General features: G+C 38.2%; 1 protein-coding gene across 5 annotated transcripts in view; it reads right to left on the reverse strand.

Moving 5' to 3' along the window:
- LOC120766250 (polypyrimidine tract-binding protein 1) overlaps positions 1–24417 on the reverse strand; it is a 420921-nt gene that overhangs the window by 298607 nt on the left and 97897 nt on the right. For all 5 annotated transcript variants that reach the window (XM_040091635.1, XM_040091634.1, XM_040091637.1 and 2 more), the window contains one exon: positions 18897–18992. In XM_040091635.1, the coding sequence (XP_039947569.1) occupies positions 18897–18983 (87 nt within the window). In that variant the 5' untranslated portion in view covers positions 18984–18992. The remainder of the gene's footprint in view (positions 1–18896; positions 18993–24417) is intronic.

Below are 24417 nucleotides of genomic sequence, written 5' to 3' on the forward strand. Positions count from 1 at the left end.
CAGGTATGCAAACAACAACAACCGTATCAATAAATTTCTAGCTCCTTGCCACGCATAAGACTTCACTTATGAGGATAATTATTTCGAGATGCGCCTAAGCGTATGTTATAGTTTATCACCTGCATTAAGATGTAGACTTGCCTTGCTGCCTATATACATATGTTGTAATTCCAAAAACGTGATCTTCAATAGCTAGTGGAGAATATTAACTTAGCGAAGTGCAGCAAGTTTAAAGACACCTTTAAGATTGCTTTGAAGCTAGACGGTGTGTAGAACAGTAAATAAGTAGTCGGTAAGGCACTAATCTCCTTTCAAGTTCGCTCGTGGTCTAATGCTTATAGCAGGAAGAGCGTGCTGCGGTACAACAATCTCAAGTTTTGAACAATGTGAGAGTACAAATTTGACAAGTTTACAGTCTTGTACTGAATATGTTGTATTGGGTTGCTAGAACCGAAATTGATAGCACAAATTTCCTACAACGAAAGATGGTGAATGTTGTAGTCAAGGGGTTTAGGGGTCAAACCAGCAGATTTTACTAAAATGAAAGAAATAGCTATACGTCATGGAACATTTTTGCACTCAAATTCGTAATCAGGCCACCTCAAATACCTCACATACCTTTTAGCTCATCAGTCGCATTTTTTTTCAGTTTTGTTGAGTAGTGTATTCCAATAAATGCGGCAACTTTCTTGAAGAAAACGCAGTACCGGACTGAGCTGTTTCAACGGTCAAACCAGAGGAAAAGGAAACAAATGAGTTTAGCTGATTTCCAATTAGAGTTTTTGGTTTTGACAGCACAAAAATAAGTTCAGATATGCCGTTAAGGTTAGAACTTTGGTTTACCAGCAAAATTTATCAGTTCCTTCAGTCTCAGCAAAATAAATACGTAATGCGTTTTTGGTGTAAATCTAGCTTCGGCCTCATTCATAAGACCTAAACAGGGCTTGTTCCAGCTATGTCTTTCAAATATACGAAAATTCTAAAAACATTTAATAGAACTGTTTCAAGATAGCATTATTAAATTATGAGCGTTGACAATGTCAGTAAAACCGAAAATTGCAGCCCCTTGTTTGATGAAAAACGCACGGGACAACGATGTTAGAAGTTAACACAGGGGTAATGTCGAAGTTTCAAGGCTTGAACTTAAAGGTACAAACCCGGAAAAAATAAAGTATTTTAAAATTATGCACATAGTCTTAGTATTTATTGCTCAATGTTGTATGGAAGAAGATGAGTTGAAAATATACAGGCACCGTTCCTTCACTCTTTAGCCTTTGCAAGACTAAGTTTGTGGCAACTCGGCAGTCGCACCTTCAGCGAACCAAAAGACAAAGCAGAAAACTGGTATCAGCCGTCTCAACAAATCTGTGATGGACTCAGAGCGTTTTGTCGATTTGTAAGGGTCTTACGATCTATTATATCGGAATTGTGGCGGTCTAAGCTGTTGGGATCGACATTATAACCTAACCTAACTTAAAATTAAAATTGACTTTTACATCTTTCGAAGGTTTTCAGAGTTATTTTCTGCTTCCCAGAACTACCATAAATGCACCAATAAAGCACAGACGAATACACACACACGCACAAATATTCAGCAACTTTATGCCCAAAAAATATGAGGCAGAAAAAGTGTAACCATGTCATTACCATAACAGAATAACGGAATAACAGACACGCAGTACAAATTGTAATTACAGCAATAACAAGCCGCCGATTACAACATGCAATGGGCCGACACGGAGCACTTGTAGTGGTGTCATGCGTGATAGAAATTAACAACCCTGCAGATATGCGCAACAAATACAACAACAACTAAGTATAACAACAAAGCCAAGAATTTTCTTTTAGCGCCAAGCAAGCAAATGCTGCGGCAGGAATTGCAAATGTGAACGGTACTCACACACTCGCTTATGCCGGGGCAATATCTTTCGCTTTATGGGCAACACAAAATATAACGGAATATTTAAACAGCATTTCTTAATTAATTCTTATTGCTTTGTGCATAAATGCCAGGAGGATGCGATAGCCGAGCAGCACAAAAGGAATAAATCCACCAGCCGAAGAAGACAACCTTTTCTCTCTTATTGCCACAAATGTACATTTCGTGTGCGGAAGGAATTAAAATTAAGAGCAACAATAAAGACGGACACAAAAAGCGTTAAATTATGAAAATAACATGCGCCAGTCTTGTACGAGTGATAATGAAGTGGTTTGTTGTTATTGTTTAGCAATAGTTTCGCTTGTAAAAAACTTCGAGTTTCTTAATCTCAAGACGCACACAGCAGCCACACGCACACACACACACTTTTCAATGTCCAGAAAGTTTACTGTGTGGCCGCAATATTTTACACTAAAATTCAATACAACAAAAGGATAAAGGATAAAGGATAACGGCCCACTTGTTTAAGTGGCAGCGCCATTAATATCAATTACGGCTGCCAAGTTTGGCCAAAGGGCACACACCGCGCTCTGTGGCAAGTAGTAGGCATACTTAGCCGCCGTGCTTGCTAGTTATCCCTGGCGCTGTTTAACACACTCATATGTCACGTGGTTTTATTTATGAGCTTATGAGCGCGTATGGGTAGCAGCCAGCAAGTATGCTGTTTAGCGATTATAAGCTGCTGGTCCGCAACAGCAAATTAAGTGAAATATCGCAATACACTGGTGATGCGCTAAGTTTTAAGTAAAGTCTTGTAGTCTTCTAGTAGGGTGTAAGCAAAGAAGAAAAGCAAAGAAAAAAAGCAAAGAAGTTAAACAAAAGGTCAAAATGTAATCAGCAAAGCAACAAGCGGGATTACGCTTTCTTGAAAGGAATTGTTTGCCATACAGGGTGCACCATCAGGGGTGTTGATAAATGTACGTGATCTAGAATGCGGAGAATATACATATATACGAACTGTGAGATTTACACGTTGTTTATACAATATTTTTGATTATTTGAAGTTATAACACGGTAAGATATATCAAAGTCGCATTTAGCGAAGACAAGCCCCTAAATCGGTTGGATTAGTGGACCAACATTATTTACAAAAATTATTTCTGTGAGCTATTTTAATGTGTTTTCAACGATTTAAAGGGTTATATCCGCTTATAAATTTCAAAAAATATCCGAAATTATTCTCCGAAAATTCGAACTTGATAAAGTTGGTTTCTGTTGTTTTTCTTTGTGGGCTTTTTAAAAGTGATTTTAACGACTAAAAAGGTTATTTATATTCACATGCGAATTTCAAAAAATATATTCGAAATTATTCTCCAAAAATTCGAACTTGATACAGTTTTTGGTGTTGTTTTTCTTTGTGGGCTGATTGAAAGTGATTTTAATGATTTAAAAAGGTATATGCGCTTATGAATTTCAAAATATACCCAAAATTAATCTCCGAAAATTCGAACTAGAAAAAGTTTTTTGTGCTGTTTTTTGATGGGCTGTTTTAAATTGATTTGAGTGATTTGAAAGGTTATATCCGCTTACGCATTTTAAAAAATATCCGAAATTATTCTCCGAAAATTCGAACTTGATAAAATTTTTTGTGCTGTTTTTCTTTGTGAGCAGTTTTAAAGTGATTTTAACAACTAAAAGGATTATTTATATCCACTTATGAATTTCAAAAAATTTCGAAATTATTCTCCGAAAATTCGAAATTGATAAATAGTTTCGGAAAAATTAGCGCATTGGTAAGAATTTTTATGTTGACTTACAACTTCAAACGTGTTTGTATATAAACGCTGTTTTCAGAGTCGATTAGGAAAATTTCTCCGAAATAGCTGGACCTATCGACTTGAAATTTTTATTTATATTTTTCTTGTAATGAGTGAAGGAATAAGTTTTTAAATAATTTTGATTTTTTAATATCGATTTTTTTAAGTCATTTTGTTTTTTTCACAAAATTTTTTTAATTTGTTTGAGAATCTCCCATTTTGTGCAAAATCAAAGTTTTGGCTAGTCCATCGATCGGTACCTATGTATATTTGCCTATAGCAATAATAGACTTCTTGGCTTTTGGATTTTAGATAATTTTAAGCCAAAAAATTTTGTTCACCACAAAACTCGTTTTTGAGAAAGTCCTGTTGTTATTGACTACAGAATCAAAGGAATCACAAATTTTTCAGAATGATTCGTTTATTACTAAAGTAAATTAAATTATGTAAATTTACTGATTTGTGGATTAATATGTATCTGCAAAACAAAAAAAAAATACAATAAAACCTCTTAAACAAAAATTCTTGCGCAACTTTTTGGAGCACCCTTTATGATGGTGAGCACAATACCTTCGAGCATTAACTCAACTTAAGTGCATTTCATACAAAAGACTCACAAAACCGTCCATATAAGCACATAGTACATGAACCCTAGCAGGAGTCCGCTTCACTGCCGCGATTACGTATACGCAGCGTTGTACGCCGCTGCATTTCATGCTTACGTATTTCTTGCTAAATATATATGGCGCTGCCACTTGAACGGTGCACTGCTTCAATTTTTCAACAAAAGTTATTATAGTTTTTGCTGCAGTTCGCCTGTTGCATTGTTGCGCGTTGACAATGCCGACGTCATTCAAGGCAACAACCTCTCCGCCGCCACGCTCTTTCACCAATGCATGTAACAACTTTTTATTTCTTTCTCGTTCTTTTCATTTACTTTTGTCTTGGCGATGGCACATGCACGTAAGCTTGTCTGTGTGTTTGTGTGTATACTTAGTTCAGTCACTGTTGTGGCAACAACAAAGCGCACCGACACTTTGCTGTTGACTTTGGCATTACAGTTCAATGTTTATTTTCGCGATTTTCTACTTCAGCAAAGATTTCGCACACTTGTGTAATTCTTCACACACACGTTCACACAGTTGCATCTGGTGAATGCTCCTCCTAGCGTTCACTCATGTGTGGCAACTGTTGCATGCCGCACTCCTTCGCGCGCACACACGCACAAGCACATACGTGTGAATGTCCTATTGCTACTTGGTGTCTGTGCAAACACTGGCAGCATGTGCATTACAGCAGTTTCTTGCAGCGTGCTACACGGGGTCGGTCGTGCGCCAGTAGCTGGCTCACATGGTGTCTTTGTTTAGCACCGCGGCGAAAGGGGCATGCCACGAGAACACGAGGAGAGTATGATATACAACAAGGTTAAGTCTTGTTGACCAAACGGCTAAGATAAATATACACGAGGGTGTGTGTGTATATTCACTTGTAAGGCACAGCCACGAGCTAGACGCGTGCTTCTCGGGATTTCGGATATAGGAAGTGTGACAAGGCTGGCTGCGGGGAGTGAGAAAGTGCCTGCAGAAGCTGTAGCAAGAGTTTTCAAAGTGTCAGTGGTTTTGGTAGGTGTTGAAATCTGATTTCTGCTAATAAAATTTTACAATTTTAAAGTAATTCTTCTCAGTTTCAAGTTTCAAGTTTTTGGTTTTAGTTAGCCTTTAAAACCAAAGCAGCAAAACAGAATAAGAAATATTTGATGAATATGCTTAAATTTGCTTAAAGATCTGAGTTACCCTATCCGCATTATGCAGACAGACTAATGTTTTTTAGTTATTTTTATTCATAATTTTCAAAGGTGCCGAAACCATTAAGAAAGCTGTCATATTAAACCAATGACATTTTTCGAAATCACATGATTGACACACTTCCTATTTAGCTTAGGGAACAACACAGCAAAAGAGAGTTTGATATGGATAAGTGGGTAAAGTGATTCAGAAGAGGCCGTCGCAGTAGAGTATGCAACTACCCTTGAGTGGAATCACATTTAAAATATGAGAAATTGTTCAAAAAACGAAGAACTAGAACATAGTCAAAACCAGATACAGATTTCAAGTAAGCAGAAAATTCAAAGGAGGAGGGACCGTTGTAAATCTCCGTAATAATTATCATCTAATCAAAACTGATTCGAACTGGTCCATTTGAATCGAAAAAAACTCATTTTTTGATCGGTATTATATTTGCTAAGGCTCTTGTGAAGCTTGATCTCTAATTTTCAAATAGTGTGTGTTTGCAGCTGAAACTTTACGACACGAGACAGTCCGGGCATTTTTACGTTGGATAAAAATTAACAAGTTTGCTTGAAATTTTGTATTTCAAATGGAATCACGGTTACGGGGTCGCTGAAAATGTTGCTGAAGTGGTTTAGTTAGTATACTTTACCACGAACACCAAAAATATTTAAGTGGCACAAGTGAAAGACGTGAAATCGCCGAAACATTGCCTAATGCGAGTGGCGCATATACCTCTGTTAATGACGATAACATCGACAAAGTTCAAGGAACAAGATCGGCATAGCACATTTTGAGTAATATTTTGAATATGAAGCGTTTCAACGCCAGAATCATACCAAAAGAGCTGAATCTATTGCAAAAACCACGTCGAGTAGAGGTCGCAAAACAGACGCTTGACAACGTAGCTGAGCCTTGTCGTGCTTTCATTGGCGCAGGAACCTTTTTGAAGGCGTTAATAAAGAAATGGTATTAATAACCGGTCAATTGAAAATTCATAATTTTTTTTTGGCAAAAATCGAGCTTTTTATTTAGTTCTTTTAAAGAGTGATACATATACATACACTAGGGGATCCGGCCACGCGTTGCTGTGGTATACATTTTATACTATTTTATTCATATAATAAACTATTCAATACAGTGATATTTTATTTACGAATAAAGCCCAAAATGTTTTTGTCGGTATAAGAATCCAAAGGGTTGTACTTGAGGTTTAATCTTTAATATTCTCATACAAATAAATTTCATTGGAAAAAATAACGAATTTAAGGCTGCTTTCTGAATGTCTGGTTACCAGCGTTTCTGTCCAGTTAATAAAGTTGTCCGCTTAATAGATTGTACTTAATAAACATCAACAATGTGTATGGTTAATGGAGACGTCCGCTTAATCGAATGTCCATTTAGGAGAACATTTACTGTATTCTTTATTCACGAATCGTTTTAACTATTCTATCTTCTAAGTTGGTTCGAACTGAACTCAGTGTGCTAAATTTTACTAAAATCGGTTCACTAGTTTAGGAGTTCATCGCGGACAAACAACGTGACACATACTTTTTATATATAAAAATTATAGCGACCTTCCAATTTTCGATACCATTTTTGTAGGATGATTTGCCCTTTGTTTCAAAATCGGCATCAGTTTCAGCGATTAGTTCTTCATTCAACTAAACTTTCTTACCAGCGAGTGTTCTTTTGATACATCGGAGTCATCAACTCCTCGTTAGTTTTGGTCAAAAGTGAGTTCGCGCGGCACCCAATTTGCACAGAGCTTTCTTATACTCAAAAATTCGCGAATGATATGATCTACAGATTCAGTTGATCATCAAGCCAAGTTTTACTTCGTTTAGAAAGCAATATTTTATCAATACGTGAAATTACGTTTTATTAATATCTTAGTGTCCGACAGTTGTCAAATTTATACACGCGGCTTTTGAAGGTTAGGGCTAACTAAAAATTATATGGATTTAATTCTAGTAGCGCCATCTATGCGTCTGGCCGGGGACTTTGCAATTGACCTATTATATGTAAAATGATGTTTTTTTAGTCGAGTACAAATTTTCAGAAAAAGCGGAGCTGAACTAAGCTGAAAAGTTGGGTTCGTAAAATTTAAGACCACGCGTTATTAAGATGCAGAATGTCTGCTTGACACAAACGAAACAGTGAATTCGAATTAGCAGTTGTTCATAGTTGGGCTAACTGAGAGAAATGCTTTGCTTTGATACAATAGACATATCCTAATTGTAAAACATATATTTTCATCAATATCATTTAGCATTTACATCAGAATATTTCAACGGATGTGGATTTTAATATCTATTTTCTACTGTTTATGACCCTTATTAAACTAAACACAATAAAAGCAAAGGCAATTTTAAGCAAGTTACCCTGAAATACATCCTCGATAAAATCGAAAAAAGTAAGTATTTGGGGATCCCAAGTGATCCCGTTGAACTCTCCCTTCAAATCATAACTGAAAAAAATATTATATATTAAATTCCAAAGCCACACAAATTGAGTAAATTTAATTTTCTTAATGCCACAGCCAATAAAAACTCAAACAAAAGCAGGCGCGAGTACAAATGACAATAACAACAAGCGCCGTAAGATGCATAAGTAATGTTTAAATAAGTACGCCGGCTGAGAGTGCTCACCGCTATCGACCGCAGATGATGGACAAAAGAAGATGAGAGCAGAACACACACATATGTACATACCGATGAACGGACGGAGGAGGCTTTTTAATATACACGAAAGGTAATACCCGCAATCGAGCAATGCCAACACTTATGGCGGACTTAAGCACACAACAACAACAACAAAAACAACTATATATAATATATGGGGTGAAGACGCAACAATGTTGCAAGAAAAGTTATGGAACTTTGATAAACGAAAGCAAATATTGCGTAAAAGAGATGACAAAATGGCAAAGCGGTGAGGATGCAGCGGTTAAGGTGAAAGCTGTGCTGAAGGCGGTGGAGGAAGACAGAAAAACTTAAGAAAATTACGACAGGTAAAAGTATTTCATGCAAACAAAAAACAGAAACTAAATGAAATAAAAAAGTAAGCGCTGAAGTGGCGCACGCGGAGGCGGGGTGGAGTTCCGAGAAAAATCGCTGTAATAAACTGCGAATAAAATGTAAGGGAAAGCTACAAAAATAAAATAAAAAACACACGAACAAAAAACGCAATAATAACAGGCAACATAAGCAAATATAAAAAAAGAAATATGAAACAATTTTAGGTAAGCTGCCACTCACGAGGCAGCGCCACGACCCACCAACAAGGCAGTTACCGTGGGCTGCAAGCAACTGCCGCAACTGCCAAGCGCCGGCGAAAGCGAGGCACATAAAAGCGGCCACCTCATACAGATGTAACTTGTGCTGAGAGCCACGTGTATGTGTGCGAGGGTGCCACTGCAACGAGCGCGGCGCACAATAGTAAACCGAACCACAATGCGCTGAAGGGGTGCCGCGAAGCCGCGCGCAATGCGAATGAGTGGTTCTTACGTAACACAGCATTGCGCGCAAACATAACTTAAATTATTAATAATAACAAAAGTCAACGAGCGGCAAACGGAAAGGAGGAAATCAAAGAAAACAGGAAGGATGGTGAAAGAACAACCGTTGTTCTACAGCAGTTAGCAGGAAAGGCGATCTAAGCGAAACGAACGGCAAAAAGTTCAGCGCGCATGAAAGTTGTAGAGCGCGGCGCGCGGCGCGTTGTTGCCGCAGCAGAGCTTTGGTCTAAGCCTTTACAGGTCGCTGAAAAAGCGGATGTGGATCGACAACTGTTTGCTCTGCCGAGTGATATGACAACAGAGCGGCGATTGCATGCGCGTCACAGGGGCGGCGGTGGGTACACAACGGAAGCAAGTGCTTTACAATAACTTTAGCGCGCAACAAAAACGCACACACACACATAAAAGTAGCCATAAATAATACTTCATACAAGTGCGCGCGCTCTTATTGAAGCATACTTTTGAGCGTTTGCATGCACTCAGCTGACTACGCGCGCGTATACACACATATACACAGTGCCATGGCATATGCGTCCATTGTTTTCTTTTATAACGGACACAAAAAGAACTTAAAATAATAATAAAACAATAATATGCGCCGCGTTGTGCTCCATGCGCGCATACATCCGCCTTCAACGCGTTGTCTTGGGCTTACGTTCGCCGCGACTTATTAAAAATTCGTTGCGGCATTGTTTTAGTTTCACTTTTTGTACACCTTCTGCTTTCGCGGCGGCGTTCCCGCAGCCATCTTGACGCCGCACCCACCATATTTAATGATTTATGCACACGCGGTCGAGTGAATTTCCGCTACCGCGAGAAGACAAGCGCGTCAGGTTACGTGGTCAAGCGGTGGCTCAGATGAAGAAGCTGAGCGGTGTCCTGAAATCGTGCGTTGGTAAAAACGGTCAGCGCGTTTAAGCAAACACATTTCTTGCGGCGTGGCAAGTATTTAAGAAGGCGCATGATATTATTAATAATTAAATAAAGTAAAAAAAAGTTAAAAAGCATTTAATAAGGGTTATAAAACTGAAATACGCATACCTTCGTCAAAACAGCTCACAAATAGCAGTGTTGTTGTCATAAATTCGGTACTATGGATTTTTCAGCCACCCACTAACTTAAAGCAGCATTCGGCCAACACACAACAACTCCACCCAAACCCGGCATTATTTACCCTCTTAATCTTCTTCAAATAATGCGATTATTTATTATGTTCTCTTTAAGACGTCTAAGCGAAAATCAAACATGTCTTATCAATAAAAAGTTAACGGCATTAAGGTCACTGCTAAATTTATTGTTTTTGTTTCTTTCATTAGCTTCATGGCTGTCTGTATTAAATTCTCCTTCTTTTTTATAATCAAAGGTAACGAAGGACGACCGGCTTAATTGGCGCCGGTTCGCTGCAAGAGCTTACAATAATTGCTATTAATTCGATTTATTAATGTGTACTTAATTTTTAATTACGCCTTGAAATACAATTTTTTTCTTCATACTTTACATTACTCGCTTCTGCTTATCGCCGGCAGCTCCAATGAAGTATGCAACGTGGAAAAATATATATACAGTTATGCAAATTTATTTTTCGCTTCAATGAATAATGAATGAAGATGTTGGAGGGAAAATGTATCGAAGGCTTAATGTCAACTTTAAATCGATATTTTTTAATACATAAGCACTGATTTATTTCAAATCTTAAGCGGATTCATGAGAGCTTATGCATTAAAGCTCTATTTATCATTCTCAAAGCAGTTTTCGGGTGAGTAACCGATTAATGGGTTATATCCTCTTGTCAATTTCAAAAAACCGTTTTTTAGATATTGAATTTAGACATATTTGAAAACATTCTTCGAAAATTTTAATTTGAGCTGAAAATTGTTGCGGAGATAAGAGCATATGTATAAAAACAATTTTAATTAAATGTAGTCGACTCTTAAAACTTTAAACTGTTTACTCGAAACACTGAATGTCACTAAAGAAAATTTCTCCAAAACTACAACACTCATCGAGTTGAAATTTCCACACGGTCTGATATTTGTCAGGTAACGGTCAAAGGAATAAGATTTTTGGTGATAATTTCAAGTTTGAAGCAATTCGAAAGTTTAAGTATTTTCAATGAAAAACCCTTTTTTTCAGAAGACGATATTTTGCCAAAAACCAAATTTTTAGAAAAAAAATTCCTCACCACAGGCACCTATTTTCAAAGTTTCTTGAGAAGGAGAGGTTACGGGAACGAGGGAATCCCAACATTAGAGTTTATTCAAATCTGTAAATGCACTTTTTTATTAAAAAATGAAATAAACTGCCTCTTCAAACAAGATTTAGTGCATCATAATTTAAATTGTCTGCAGAGAGGCGCTTCTTACTCAGCAGAGACACGAACCTATTAAACCAGCAAAGTCTCAAAAACCACTAAATTAATTAGGCAACATTTTAAGAATTATTAACCTATTTTATAACACATATTTTAAACAAAATTTTTTTATTTCAGATATTTCATTTCATTAAGCAATAAGTATACCAAGCACAATTAGTCGATAGATGATTTCAAACCTTTCGGCAGAGAACGAAAAGCCTCCGACAATCCAACTGAGAGATGTATTTAAGTTACAAATCAACATACTAGTAAGTCCTCTGGAGCTTCCAGACAAGCTTTTTTTTAGCTCAGAAGCTTAAAATATCATTTCTGGGATAATAAAGATACGAAAGTTTCAAATAGAAGGAGAGGCTTGGACAGTATACATATTGTAAGCAGAGAAGGAGCCGCCAAGAAAAGATTTCGCGATGAAATCGAAGTAGAAGCCGCCGTAATAACAACAATCCAGCCTACTGTTGCGCTTTTACACGTTTTGGAGCGGGTTCATTGTGTGCAGTCTATTCGGATGACTGCCAATTGGAGTTGGGAGTGAAATGACATACCCATATTTCATCCATTGTCACATATCGAAGGAAAAAATTTATTATGGGTTTATTATGCTTGAACACCTCTAAATACAGCACCGAATCAGCGACTCGTCGTTGTTTTTGGCCAAAAGTGAGCTCGCGCGTTACCCACTTTACACAGAACTTTTTCATACCCAAATATTCGTGAATGATATGATGTAAACGTTCAGTTGATATCTTTAGATTTTCTGCTATCTCGAATAACTGCACTTTCCGATCATCCAAAATTATTTTGTGGACTTTTTTGATACTCTTGACTTTGAGTCCACTGCAATCACCAATCCTTGATGGTTGATTTTTCTAGGACAGTGTCCGAAAACTCGTCAATATAGCCAAGATTTTGCTGCACCTGAATATTTCCCTTCAAAAAGGTATATTTTGTCAACACGTAAAGTTGTTGTTTATCCATTTTTTACAATAAGAAATGTTACTTCCACAAAATGATATAATTCACAAACTAAGGATCCGACAGCTGTCAAATTTATATTCGCGACTTCTGAAGGTCAGGTCTAAATAAAAATCATATGTATTTAATTCTAGATGGCGCTCTATGTGTCAGGCAAGAGATTTTTCAATTGACCTGTTACTAATCAATTGGACTATTAGAGAGTTGAAACAAGAAAGTCATATGATGGTCGATGTTTTTCAACTAAATCTGTTATATATAGAATACAAGCGTTAAGGTACATATCTCACAATAAAAAATGTATACTTCGATGGACTGTCAAATCACTTTAGCAAAGCGTTCAGCCAATCGAACAAAAACAAAAATAAGTATATGAATATTCTTAGATGCCTGGAACGACGAATCTGCACTCAAGTATATGAACGATCATAGTTAACAACATTATATTCACATTTTATGTTCTAAAAACTGCCTAAACCATCATCAATGTCGCAATAAAAAATTGCACTTTTTTTCAATATATGTATGTTTCACTTGCGGATATTCTAGAATTTTCGACATGATTTATTGCTGTAAGCAACTCAGTTGCGCCTACCTAGTTCTTTTATAAGAAATCTTCTATAATTACCACTGACAAGAAAGGTGAATAAATTAGCCAAACATAGAAAAAGGCAAAAACTGCAAAAACATAAAACTCAAAATATCTACTAGAAAAACGACAACGGTTACGAAAAACGAAAAAATGCCGGAAAAGAAATGACAGACGAGCAAAAGAAAAAAAGCAGAGGCAAACGAGCATTTGAGCACTTTAACCGCAATTGATTAATTCAATTTCAATTTTGGCTACACTTAATGTGCCATCATTAGTCTTTTGGAGTGGACGGCATGTGCACCCCCTCCCGCTTTCCTCCCTACCACAAGCCCGTTTGTACCAATTTGCTGGAAAAATTGGTGTTGCAAAGTTTGTCAAACTTGTTGCACGCACAAATTACAAGCGGACACACAAAAAACAGCAACAATAAAAAGCAGAAAAACACGCTTGACAAGCATGAAACGATAAAAGTGCGAATACAAACTCCGACGGAGGGTAAAAAACAACCGAGCAAATTGCAATAGTGTTGCAGATGCGGGTTATTAGGCGGTTGGAGTGGGGGACTGTCGTAAGTACTTGGAAAAATCAGTGGGAAAAAAGGGATATTTATCATGTTGGCATTGCTTTTACTTTACCGTTACTCGGCATTGTGGTCGTGTGAAACTTATGGCCGCTGCCGGACAGCGCCGACTGCCGCCGTTGCTCCTGTGGCTGTTGTTGTTGTGGTGGTGCGTGTCACAAGTAGTGTAGTCGTGGGTTGTGTCAGCAAATTGTGGCCACTGCCAACTGACTGGCCGTTTTTCCTTTAAGCCACAGCCAACACAGGCAGCCGCACTTTAAGCACGGCACAAAGGAAGTGTCAACAGCAGCTGAGCCCGACTTGGCCCGCACTGGCAGCCGGGCAGCCACGCAGGCACAGGCTGAATGACTTGCCTGACTGGTCGGTTATTAATTTCTACGTCTCAACAGCAGCAACAACAACAGCAACAAACGAAGGAACAAACACTCTTTTAATGTTAACAAAAGCATGAATGCTCGGTTGCCGCTTAATGTGGCACGTATGCATGTGTGTGCAGTGTCCCAGGGCGCTGCCACACGCACGCTCATACACACACTCACAAAATGAGAAAACGCAAACTAATTTCTCAACAACAACTAGAAATCGCAGAAAAAAGAAAAGGTGAGCAGCACTCTGGCAGAGCGCTTGGCAGCTAGGGCATGTGTTGCATCCACCAGGCTTGCGTTGTGGCACACAGAAAGCATCATTTGTAAATCTTGCTTTGCAACAAATTAAAAACACATTTATATTGGTTAGGAAATTGTATTCTCAGTGGCAATATTAAGCGCAAAAAGAGCAAATATGGCGAAAGAAAAGAAAGCAAAAGAAAGAACAGTGAAAAGACACACACTCGCAACGGTAAAGGAAGCTGGAAGTGACGAGTGTAAACAATTGCTTATCTATAATGGCTTAGATGATGCATCACATACTTAAATACAGTTGAAGAAAAAGTGTTTGTGAGAATAAATGTATGTATGTGTTTATATGTATAATTATGTCAATACAGTATATTAGTGTGCGTGTGTGATGTACACGTTTGCGACTTACAGCCGGGTAGATTGAACACTACGCTAGTCCCAATGCAACAAACTAGGATTGAAGTAACGCCTGAATGTAGACAACAGCTTTAAAGTCTTACTCATAAATTAACCAGTGAATCTCTAGACTTAGAATTTTCAGTCAAGCAATTCGTAAATAATTTTAGTGGATTTCATAACGCTACAATATCAAGCTGGAGGTGCAAATTAATAGAATTGCATTTTATAGTCCGTTGGAAAGAAACTTTCTGCAAGTATTTTAAGTCCAGTAACAAAATACGGTTACAGAATGCTGTAAAATAATCTAGTAATTTCTACTGGGAGCAAACAAAAAAAAATATTAAAAAAATAACAAAAATAAAAAAAAAAATAAAAAAAAATAATAAAAAAATCATAAAAAATAATAAAAAATCATAAAAATAATAAAAAAATCATAAAAAAATAAAAAAATAATAAAAAATAAAAAATAATAAAAATTTAAGAAATTAAGAAATAAAAAAAAATAAAAATTTAAAAAATAAGAAAAATATCAAAAAAAAAACCAAAAAAAGCTCATGAGAAGTTCTCCTTCAAAAAAAGAAGGTAAAAATATCTATAAGAAACCAAGGAAAAAGTAAACTTCGGACGAAGCTTAATACCCTCTACAGGTGTATTTCTTATGGCATAAATAGGGCATAAATATTTCTTAATTTCATTTTGAACGGTTAGTTTGTATGTCAGCTTTATACTATGGTTTCTGGATCTGACTGATAGCATTGCCTTAAACAATAATATATGCCAAACTTCGTGACGGCATCTTGTCCAATAAAATAGTTTTCTATACAAGAACTTTACTAAAAAAAATTGTATTAAATCACGAACATTTTCGTGTGATTATTTTTACAACTTTGGACGTGGATTAACTCAGCAAAAGTACATCGATAAACTCAATACAATACGACGAAGCTACATTAAGGACCATTGCTTATTTAGGCTGTGGTGAATTCAATCGAGGTCGTAAATCACTCCCAAAATGAATTACGAGAAAGTCTTGCAAAATCAGTTGTGTTTCTGGAAACTATTGAAGATATGCGCAAACTGATATCGCAAAATCATCATGGACCCTTTCGTCAGATCGAACCAACTATAAGCATTAATGGGATCAGCATACATTCAATAGTGCATAAAAAATAAAATAACGGTGCTTTGTAACACGTCTATGACTTGTATATTATTCGTGCTGATGAACCTTGAATTCACACGTATGAGGCCGAAAGTAAACAGCGATCGACTGTATGGATGTTTCCAGTTCAGCCTAATCCAACAAAAGGTTGAATGTGTTTTTGGAAGAACTAGACATGTCGCAACTATACAACAGAACAGTAAATTCTGAATGGTACGCAATCGTTTTTGTGTGTTTTCTTTCAAAATTTTTCGTAAAAGATAAATTAACGTTTTTCGACACATATGAAGGTGGTTGATGCACTCAAAACTCATGTTTTGAAGATACCTAAATATAGATCTTAATAGAGAATATTTTGAAAAACAGTAATTAACAGTCGCAGAACTTACTGGCATCGTTGAAATATCAGCGAAAACTATTTTGAAATATAATTTAGGTTAAAATCATAAAATTTTTTCGAAAAACAGAATCGCGTTAATGTCCGTGAAACAATGTTTTCCAACTACCAGGATGTCATGAAACGTATTATTAGTGACGACGAGTTTTGGATCTATGCTTGCGGCCCGGAAACAGACGATCAATCGGTCGAATATCGTGGGAAAGGTGAGCCGAAGTCGTAAACAAGTCAAAGCAGCTCAAAAATCAAAGTTATGTTCACAGTTTTCTTCTATTATCAAGGTGTGGTGCACTCAGAATTTCTTCCCACCGAACAATCTGCCAACAAGGAATACTATTTGAGTCGTTCGCGGGAAGATATTTGTAAAAAGAGGCCGGAATTATAAGCCGACAACTTTTGGTTTTTACATACCGATAATGCACCGTCGCATACTGCACTGATTCTTCGTGAGTTTTTCGCCAAATTTTCAATCAATATCGTGCCGCACCCACCATATTCGCCCAATTTAGCTCCGTGTGATTTATGGCTATTCAGCAAACTCAAGCGACCGCTCCGGAGAAACCGTTTTGACTCATTTGAAGACATTAAACGTGAATCGCTAAGCGGATTGAAGGCTATTCCGGAAATTGCATTAAAGAACTGTTTCGAGTGTCGGAAAAAACGTTGGCACAAGCGTATTGGTACCAAGGAAATTACTTTCAGGGGAACGACATAGATTTTGAAGAATAAATTAAGAGTTTTTAAATTATAAACAAAGTCCTATTATTTTTTGCCCTAGAAGTAGATACTTCATCAAAAGGTCAAGGAAACTCAACCTGACAAAGTAACGAGAAACTTACACGTTTTATTTTTTGAAAACAAGCTTACATTGAAAGGGGTTTCACAGTTTCCGTGACTCGAATAAATGCCAACAAACTCCTTCCACAGCAGGTGGCATACAAACAAAAATCAGAAATGTCTGCACAGAGTACTTAAATAATGCAATGTCATTTTCATAAATCACAAACCATTTCTCAAGCTATGAATCGAGGTGAAACTACGCGACGTGAAGATGAAGCAACAACAAAACGACCAACCAATGGCAGAGCAACACGAATGCATTTCACTAAGTGGCCGACGATATATCATTGACAGCGGCAACATTTACACAATCAATGCGTTTGCATATTTCTCGAGCGTCTTCAACCCTTTCTCAGCGGGATCACGCCAAAGGCGGCTGCTTAGAGATATCATCAACTATGCTGCTACACTTCACTCCTTCAGCAGTTGTGGAGCAGCAACTTGAGCGCCAACTTAGCGCATTCCCAACTGCAAAGTACTCGGCCATCAGTCGCCGGAGCAGACGTTAATGAGCGACCATTAAGCGGACAATGCGGTTTCCTGCGCGACGCGGCGCTATCTTTTCAACGCTCAAATGTGTTATTTAAAATAGATTTCCACTTGTATACGCGCGCGTGTGTGTGTATGCGCGCTCTGGTCGCACTGCGTAACGGATCTCCGGATCTTCAAGTGAAATAAATATTCTTGCAAGCTGTCCGTGGCACACAAACACACACACACACAGCACACATTAAATAAAAAATTGCGCGCATTTATCAAAAACACTCACACAATGCTTACGAAATGACGCATGTGCCACACTCCCCGCCACAGTTGCATGCATAAATTCCACTTGTCTTACCTCGGCGCTTGCGGGGAAGTTGTGCAGAGCATAACGGTACAACCAAAAAATTGTTTTACACCCCATTCAAGTGCGGCGCTTCACTTAATGTCGTGTTGTTACATGTTGTTGTTGTTGTTGTTGTTGTTGTTGTTACTATTACACTCACACACCTGCAGCGAAACTTATTCGGTCGCTGACTTCTTATCATTCAATGTGACATCATTATTTTGCGTTTTGGGTCAGGAAGGGCGAAAGCTCCACACACCACCGAGGACTTTTTATCGTCCAAGGAAATTGTTGGCCCAGTGTGCAGTTAAATGCCATTAAAAAATGATCACCCTGTATTATATGGGTTTCTTATTGTCATATCAAACTGAGTGTCCTTTGAAGTGGGACACACACACACACACACACATACACAAATATATGCCAACACATAGTTGCTGTCACTTGATTTGGGGTCATGAAATATACTTGGCCATTTCTTGCCACAACTCACACACATACACTTCGAGAGGACATATGCTATGCGACAACAAAGCAGCCAGAAGACATATTATTTACAACAAACATAGTAAAAGTGAACGCTTAGTTACAACAACAGCATCAGTGTGTATTTGCAGTGTAATACAAACAAATTACCGGCGGAACGACATGTAAATGGGCGCAAAATGGGCTCAGCGGCCGCCCTCATTCCTGTGGCACTTCTAATTCGTTGCGGTTGGCTTTTAATGGGCCAAAGTACAAAATCAGCCATCGAGGCAACACTTGCACATTATGCTCGAGGAACATATTTTGAGCTCATAAATATGGTTTTATTGGAAAAATATTCATGCACTCACTCTATTGAGTGTGTTCTGGTGGCTTGAAGTAAGCTGCTAGCTGTTGCCATGGTAAATGTTGTAATAAGCGAGGTTAGGTTATTCAATCAAAATATTCTAGGCGTTGGAGTTAATTTTTTAATAATGTTGCATTATTTACCTCTCTGGCACATGAAAAAATTAGTCATAAAAGTCCTGGCTCAAATCTGAAGTTCATATCTTTAAAAAAAATTTTTTTTAGATTAATTTACATTTTTTTCTTAATTTGTATACTATTTTATAAAATTTTTTTTTTCATTTTTTTAATAAAACATACCTTAACACCAATGTGAACCGGTGAAAAATCGCTGTGTAGTGCTGAAGTCAATATAGGTAATGGCATGGGAAGGGGGCAGGACATCATGGTCGCTACCTGAAAGTGAGAAAAAATAAATAAATTTTAGTAAGAATTTAAATAATTTGATTATATCAAGTTTTCTGTAGTCAAAAAATCTTAACTAAGACATAATGAAAATATTAAAGGAGTTTTTCTTCTGTGAGTTATAGAATATAATAATATAATAGACCTGACGAACCAAAAAGTCGCGCATTATTTGCCTCTAGCGCTTACCGTTGATAGTGAAGTTAGTCGCATCTTTAGTTTTATAAAGTATGGACAAGAAACCGCAGCTAGTAACTTTTTCTGAATGCAAGGAAGCCTCGACAGCCTCTGACAGCTAAGTCTCTAGGATATAATATATCTCTAAGTAGATAGGTAGGTAGATAAAGTGGTTGTCTAACGAAGCAACTAGACTTTTAAGGGGCTCATTGCGAAACGAACGGGATAAAAGCCTCCTCATTCTGTTGTCTCCTCTCTGAACCACACCGTGCTTCTGATGAAGTTCATCAGTATGAAAAAAGCAGCCTCCAAGACGTCGTCAAAAAACCCTCTTCCGATATAGTTGCCATTATTTTCCTTATAGAGCATGACATTCTCATAGAAGATGTTTTATAGTTTCCTCCTCTTTTAACAACTGACAGCATCTTTATATACTTCTAAAAGAGCACATTGTATTTGCAAAGCGAGTCCACATATTATCTTTCTTATCTGACAAAGCAATGTAGGCTTAAACTGACTTATAAAAAAAAGTTGAAAAGAAGAGAGATAATGAGTGTAAAATCTGGAAAGAAATTTGAATATTCTTCAAAATGAATGGTTACCCAAAGATCGACCTCAAAAACGAGAGCTCACTCTGTAGAGGGAAATACAAAGGTTCTTATTACTACTTGTATACCAGTCTCATTAATTGGACACAATATTGCTTGTATATAAACTTGAAATGTCGCAAGACATATGGTAATCGGTGATCCAAGCATAGATTCTTTTTTCAATAGCCGTTTTCTGACAGATCACCCGTGAGTCGTGTCCAGCTGTCATGTTATTTTTGTTCAATATTATTTGGCATTTTATCATGGAAATACTTACGCTTGAACGACGTTTACAATTCGTTCAACTTTATTACGAAAATTCACGCTCTGTAAAGAATGTGCTTGTCCGCTTCGATCAACTTGTGGTCAACATAACTGGCCTACTGAGCGTACAATTCGCAACACCATCACTCACCTTGAGACCCAGAATTCATTGTTGGATAGTATGCGACCGAACATACCACGTCCAGCACACTGTGAATATAGCAACCGCAGCTGAGCGTGTTCACGAAGACCGTGAAGAGTCGATTCGTCGCCGTTTGCAGCAACTTGGACTAACGTATGGAACAATTTGAAGCGTTTTACGTCGAGATCTTAAACTGAAAGCGTACAAAATACAGCTGTCCAAGAACTGAAGCTACTCGATCTTCCCAAACGACATCGTTTCGCTCCATGAGCTCTTGAAAAGTTCCAAGAAGATCCGACGTTTTCGAACCAGATTTGATTCAGCAATCAGGCCTATTACTGGCACAATGGGTATGTAAACCAGCAAAACTGCCGCATTTGGGACGAAAAGCAAACAGAAGAGATTCAAAAGCTGTCATTTTATCCCAAAAAACGGTTTGATGCGGTTTGTGGTCAGCGGATAACCGGTCCATATTTCTTCAAAAATGATGCCGGTGTTAACGTACCAATGGCGACCGTTATCGCGCCATGAAAACCGACTATTTGATGTCTGAAATTGAAGCTCGTGATCTCAGCTACATTTGGTTTCAACAAGACGGCACCACTTCTTACACATCGCATCAACCAACGGATTTATTGACAGAATACTTCGGTGAGCAGATAATTTTACGTTTTAGGCTGGTCGATTGGCCACCAAGATCGTGTGTTATGACACCGTTAGACTTTTTTCTGTGGGGATATGTAAAGCCTAAAGTCTATGCGGGCAATCCCGCTTCGATTCAGGCCTTGGAGCAAAACATCACGCTCGTCATACGCCAGTTATCAGTCGAAAATTTTACTCAATGGACAGACCTTCGGAAACGTGGACGGGGTAGCATTTGAAAGAGATAGTTCTTCAAAAAATCAATGCGACGGAATGTTCTTTCGAATGATAATAAACATTTCCCATTAAATTTGAGATTTCTGTGTTTTTTCTTTAAAAAAGTAGGATGGATAACTCTGAACTGAGAACAAAGCTTTGTACAGAATATGGTTGCAAATCTCTAGATAAGTCTAGAAAGAAGACTAACTAAAAGTAACTTTTCAGGTAAATCGGTCCACTCGAACCGAAGACATCGCGCGTATGACTTTAAAAAAGACAGTTTTCCTCAAAATAAATTGAAGTTTGAAAAATCCACTTGTAGACATATTCTTGAATAGTTCAGCTTTAAAAATAAAAAAAAAAATTTTTTTAGACTATATATCGATAAACTTAGTGCAAAAAATCGTATTTTCAATAGTCGGATAGTTGTCCCAAGAAATACTTTAATGCTTTTATGCACTTTTTGGCAATTAAGTGTATTCCGAAAAATGTTTACTACCGCTCTCACTCCCCTCCACACATTATCAAAACACATCAAACTCATCGCCCCCGCCTCCATTATTGTCAGCGATGAGTTGCTCACCCAACGTGCGTTGGGATGCGGCTGTTGCAAGCGCGCATTCCTCTCGTTGCACTGTCAAATTGCCGGGACAAATGATGTTGCTGTGCAACATTGGCGCACGCGCATTTTATTGCAACGTTGATGAATGGTGCTGCGGTTGCTGCCGCTGTTGCAACGATGTTGCCGCACTAATTTCCGCAGATCACTGCCACCACATTGTTGTCATGTGTTTGCTGCAGCATGTAGTAGCACATGCCTTGCCACTTTACTAAAATGACAAATCGTGCAGATGTTGCAACAACAGTGGGGCGCGCGCTGTCAATGGCAAAGGCGATGAATGTACGCTTTGTTGCTGCCACATTCACGTATTTTATGGAATCTAATGCTGAGTTATGCCACCCCGATGCAGACATACATACATACACATACCGTTAGCAATTTTCTGCAATCATTGTTGCACTCATTGTTTGGCGAGGTGCTGACAGACAGCGGCGGACGCTGTGCGGGAGCGTGACGACATGGATGTCTCGCTTTTGATAGCGTACCCCACAATTCCCATTTGCCAGCAATCAGCGACAAAGGACACTTGTGATTCGTGAAAATCCTTTTGCATTATTCATAATATGTTGCCACACAAATTTATTTATAAATGCATGTTCCATGCCAGTTAGAGATACTTGCCTCAAACGCTGCTAAATGCAAGCGTTTTACACACGCAATTTCGCCCGAAATCCGCATGCCATGCACTTGCCACATGCTACTTTGCCACTTGCACAGCATGCGCATATGAAATTTAGTTTGCCATTCGGGTGGCAATAAAGTTCGAGATGAGAATCCAGTGCTTGCAACAAGGCATTAATACGGCGAAATGCGCATCCTTCATCAAGTGGCTGACATTAAAAGTTGTCATAAAGTCAGCTGGATTGACATAGTGGCAAATTTTGCCGACGCGCTTCATAAACTTGCAACAGTGTGTGCTTGTGTGGTTACATATATGTGCAACATGTGTCAAAAGTCCCGCAAAAAAACATCAACCAACAAATACTAACTGCTTGCAATGTTGCAGCAGCCAGGCAGCAAGCTGTCGCTGCCTCAAATGCAGCACAGCAGCGACCACACACACACAAACAACGCACACTAATAAACCTGCGCCGACTGATTGACTGCCTGCCAGCGAGTCTTCGACTGACAGTCATTAATCCGCGTGCGCGCATTTTTTAAACCAGACGACGCACACACACATACACCCATGCATGTGCATTCATATGCTTGCGCCTGCTGCACTTGTGTAGTTTACTGCCGCTGCGGCAATAAAATTAAATGAGCCCACCAACAACAACAACGGCCGGCAGCCCATTCTTCATTCAACAGTTTTCTTAATAATTTTCGCTCATAAATTTTGAATGTGGCACAAACATACGCTGCTGCCACGCCGGCACTCAGCCATGCAGCACAAGTGTGTAAATTTCATGGCATGCACATATTTGTGGCATGCTGCAATTGTGCTAAATATAACGGAGTAAATATTCGTGCGCTTTTTCGTTGTTGTTGCAATCTTCAGTATGGCGCGTAGCCTTGGCACTTGGGCTGCGAAAGTGGAGCTCTGGCAGCTTTCAAAAGTGGAAAATAAAAAAAAAAAAAAAAGTTATGGATTTTTTGAAGGGAAGAAGCAGCATAATTTTCGTAGAATTTCAGCGCTTTAGTTAGTGCAGGCTGATATGATAAGAAGAGTAGGGATATGCACTTCCGGTGGCATGCTTTTTATACCCTGAATAGTCTGGGTATATTAAGTTGACCACAAAGTTTGTAACACCTGGAAGGATACGTGAGAGACCCCATAAAATATATATAGACGATTTGGCCACGACCTTTTGTCTGTCAGTCTGTCTGTCAGTCTGTCTGTCAGTATATCTATGATCTAATTCTTCAATTTTTGAGATATCGCTCTGAAATATTGCAGCTGTACTTTTCTCCCAAAAAAGCTACTCATTTGTTGATACGTCCCATACCGCACCACAATTGGAATCATATGCTTGTATGGAAAGCTTTTCCATTTGAAAAGATATCTTCAGGAAATTTGGCATGGGTTACTGCCTAAGGAAGCAATACAATATCCAAAGAAATTGTTCATGTCGAATCACTGTAGCATATAGCTGCCATACAAACTGAACAATCGGAGGCAAGTTCTTCAAAAGAACCTTTTATATTTGTTATAATATTTTCGGTACAACTATTATTATAGCTTCGGTACAACAGAAATTAACTTTTTTTAATGTTTGTTTTCAAAGAAAAAAGATATTTCACAGATTCTCTTTTCTGGCATCCCTAATATAAAATAATAGAAATTTCTTATCTAAGACATATAATAGGTTGTCAAAAAAGTCTTGCGATATTTTCGCTAGTTGGCGCTGAAAGCGCGTGGTTCTAGTTTTATTCGTCGCATCGGGTCATGCTATACCTTTTTGGAAAGCTCATTTCACGCGCTAACACGTGTTTGATTGATTGTCGTTTCTTTTAAGCCCTTCGTGAGTTATAGCATCGCAAACATGGAGCAAAATAAAGAGAAAATACGGCATATTTTACAGTACTACTTCGATAAAGGCAAAAATGCATCTCAAGCCGCCAATAAAATTTGTGCAGTTTATGGACCCGATACAGTTTCCATTTCCACCGCACAACGATGATTTCACCATTTTCGTTCTGGTGTAGAGGTGGTCGAAGTTGCGCCACGCTCCGGAAGGCCTGTCGTCGAAAATTGCGATAAAATCGCTGAATTGGTCAAAAGAGACTGGCATAGTAGCAGCCGTAGCATCGGTCAAG

Source organism: Bactrocera tryoni, chromosome 1, assembly GCF_016617805.1.
Source record: "Bactrocera tryoni isolate S06 chromosome 1, CSIRO_BtryS06_freeze2, whole genome shotgun sequence".
In the NCBI taxonomy this organism is placed as follows: domain Eukaryota; kingdom Metazoa; phylum Arthropoda; class Insecta; order Diptera; family Tephritidae; genus Bactrocera; species Bactrocera tryoni.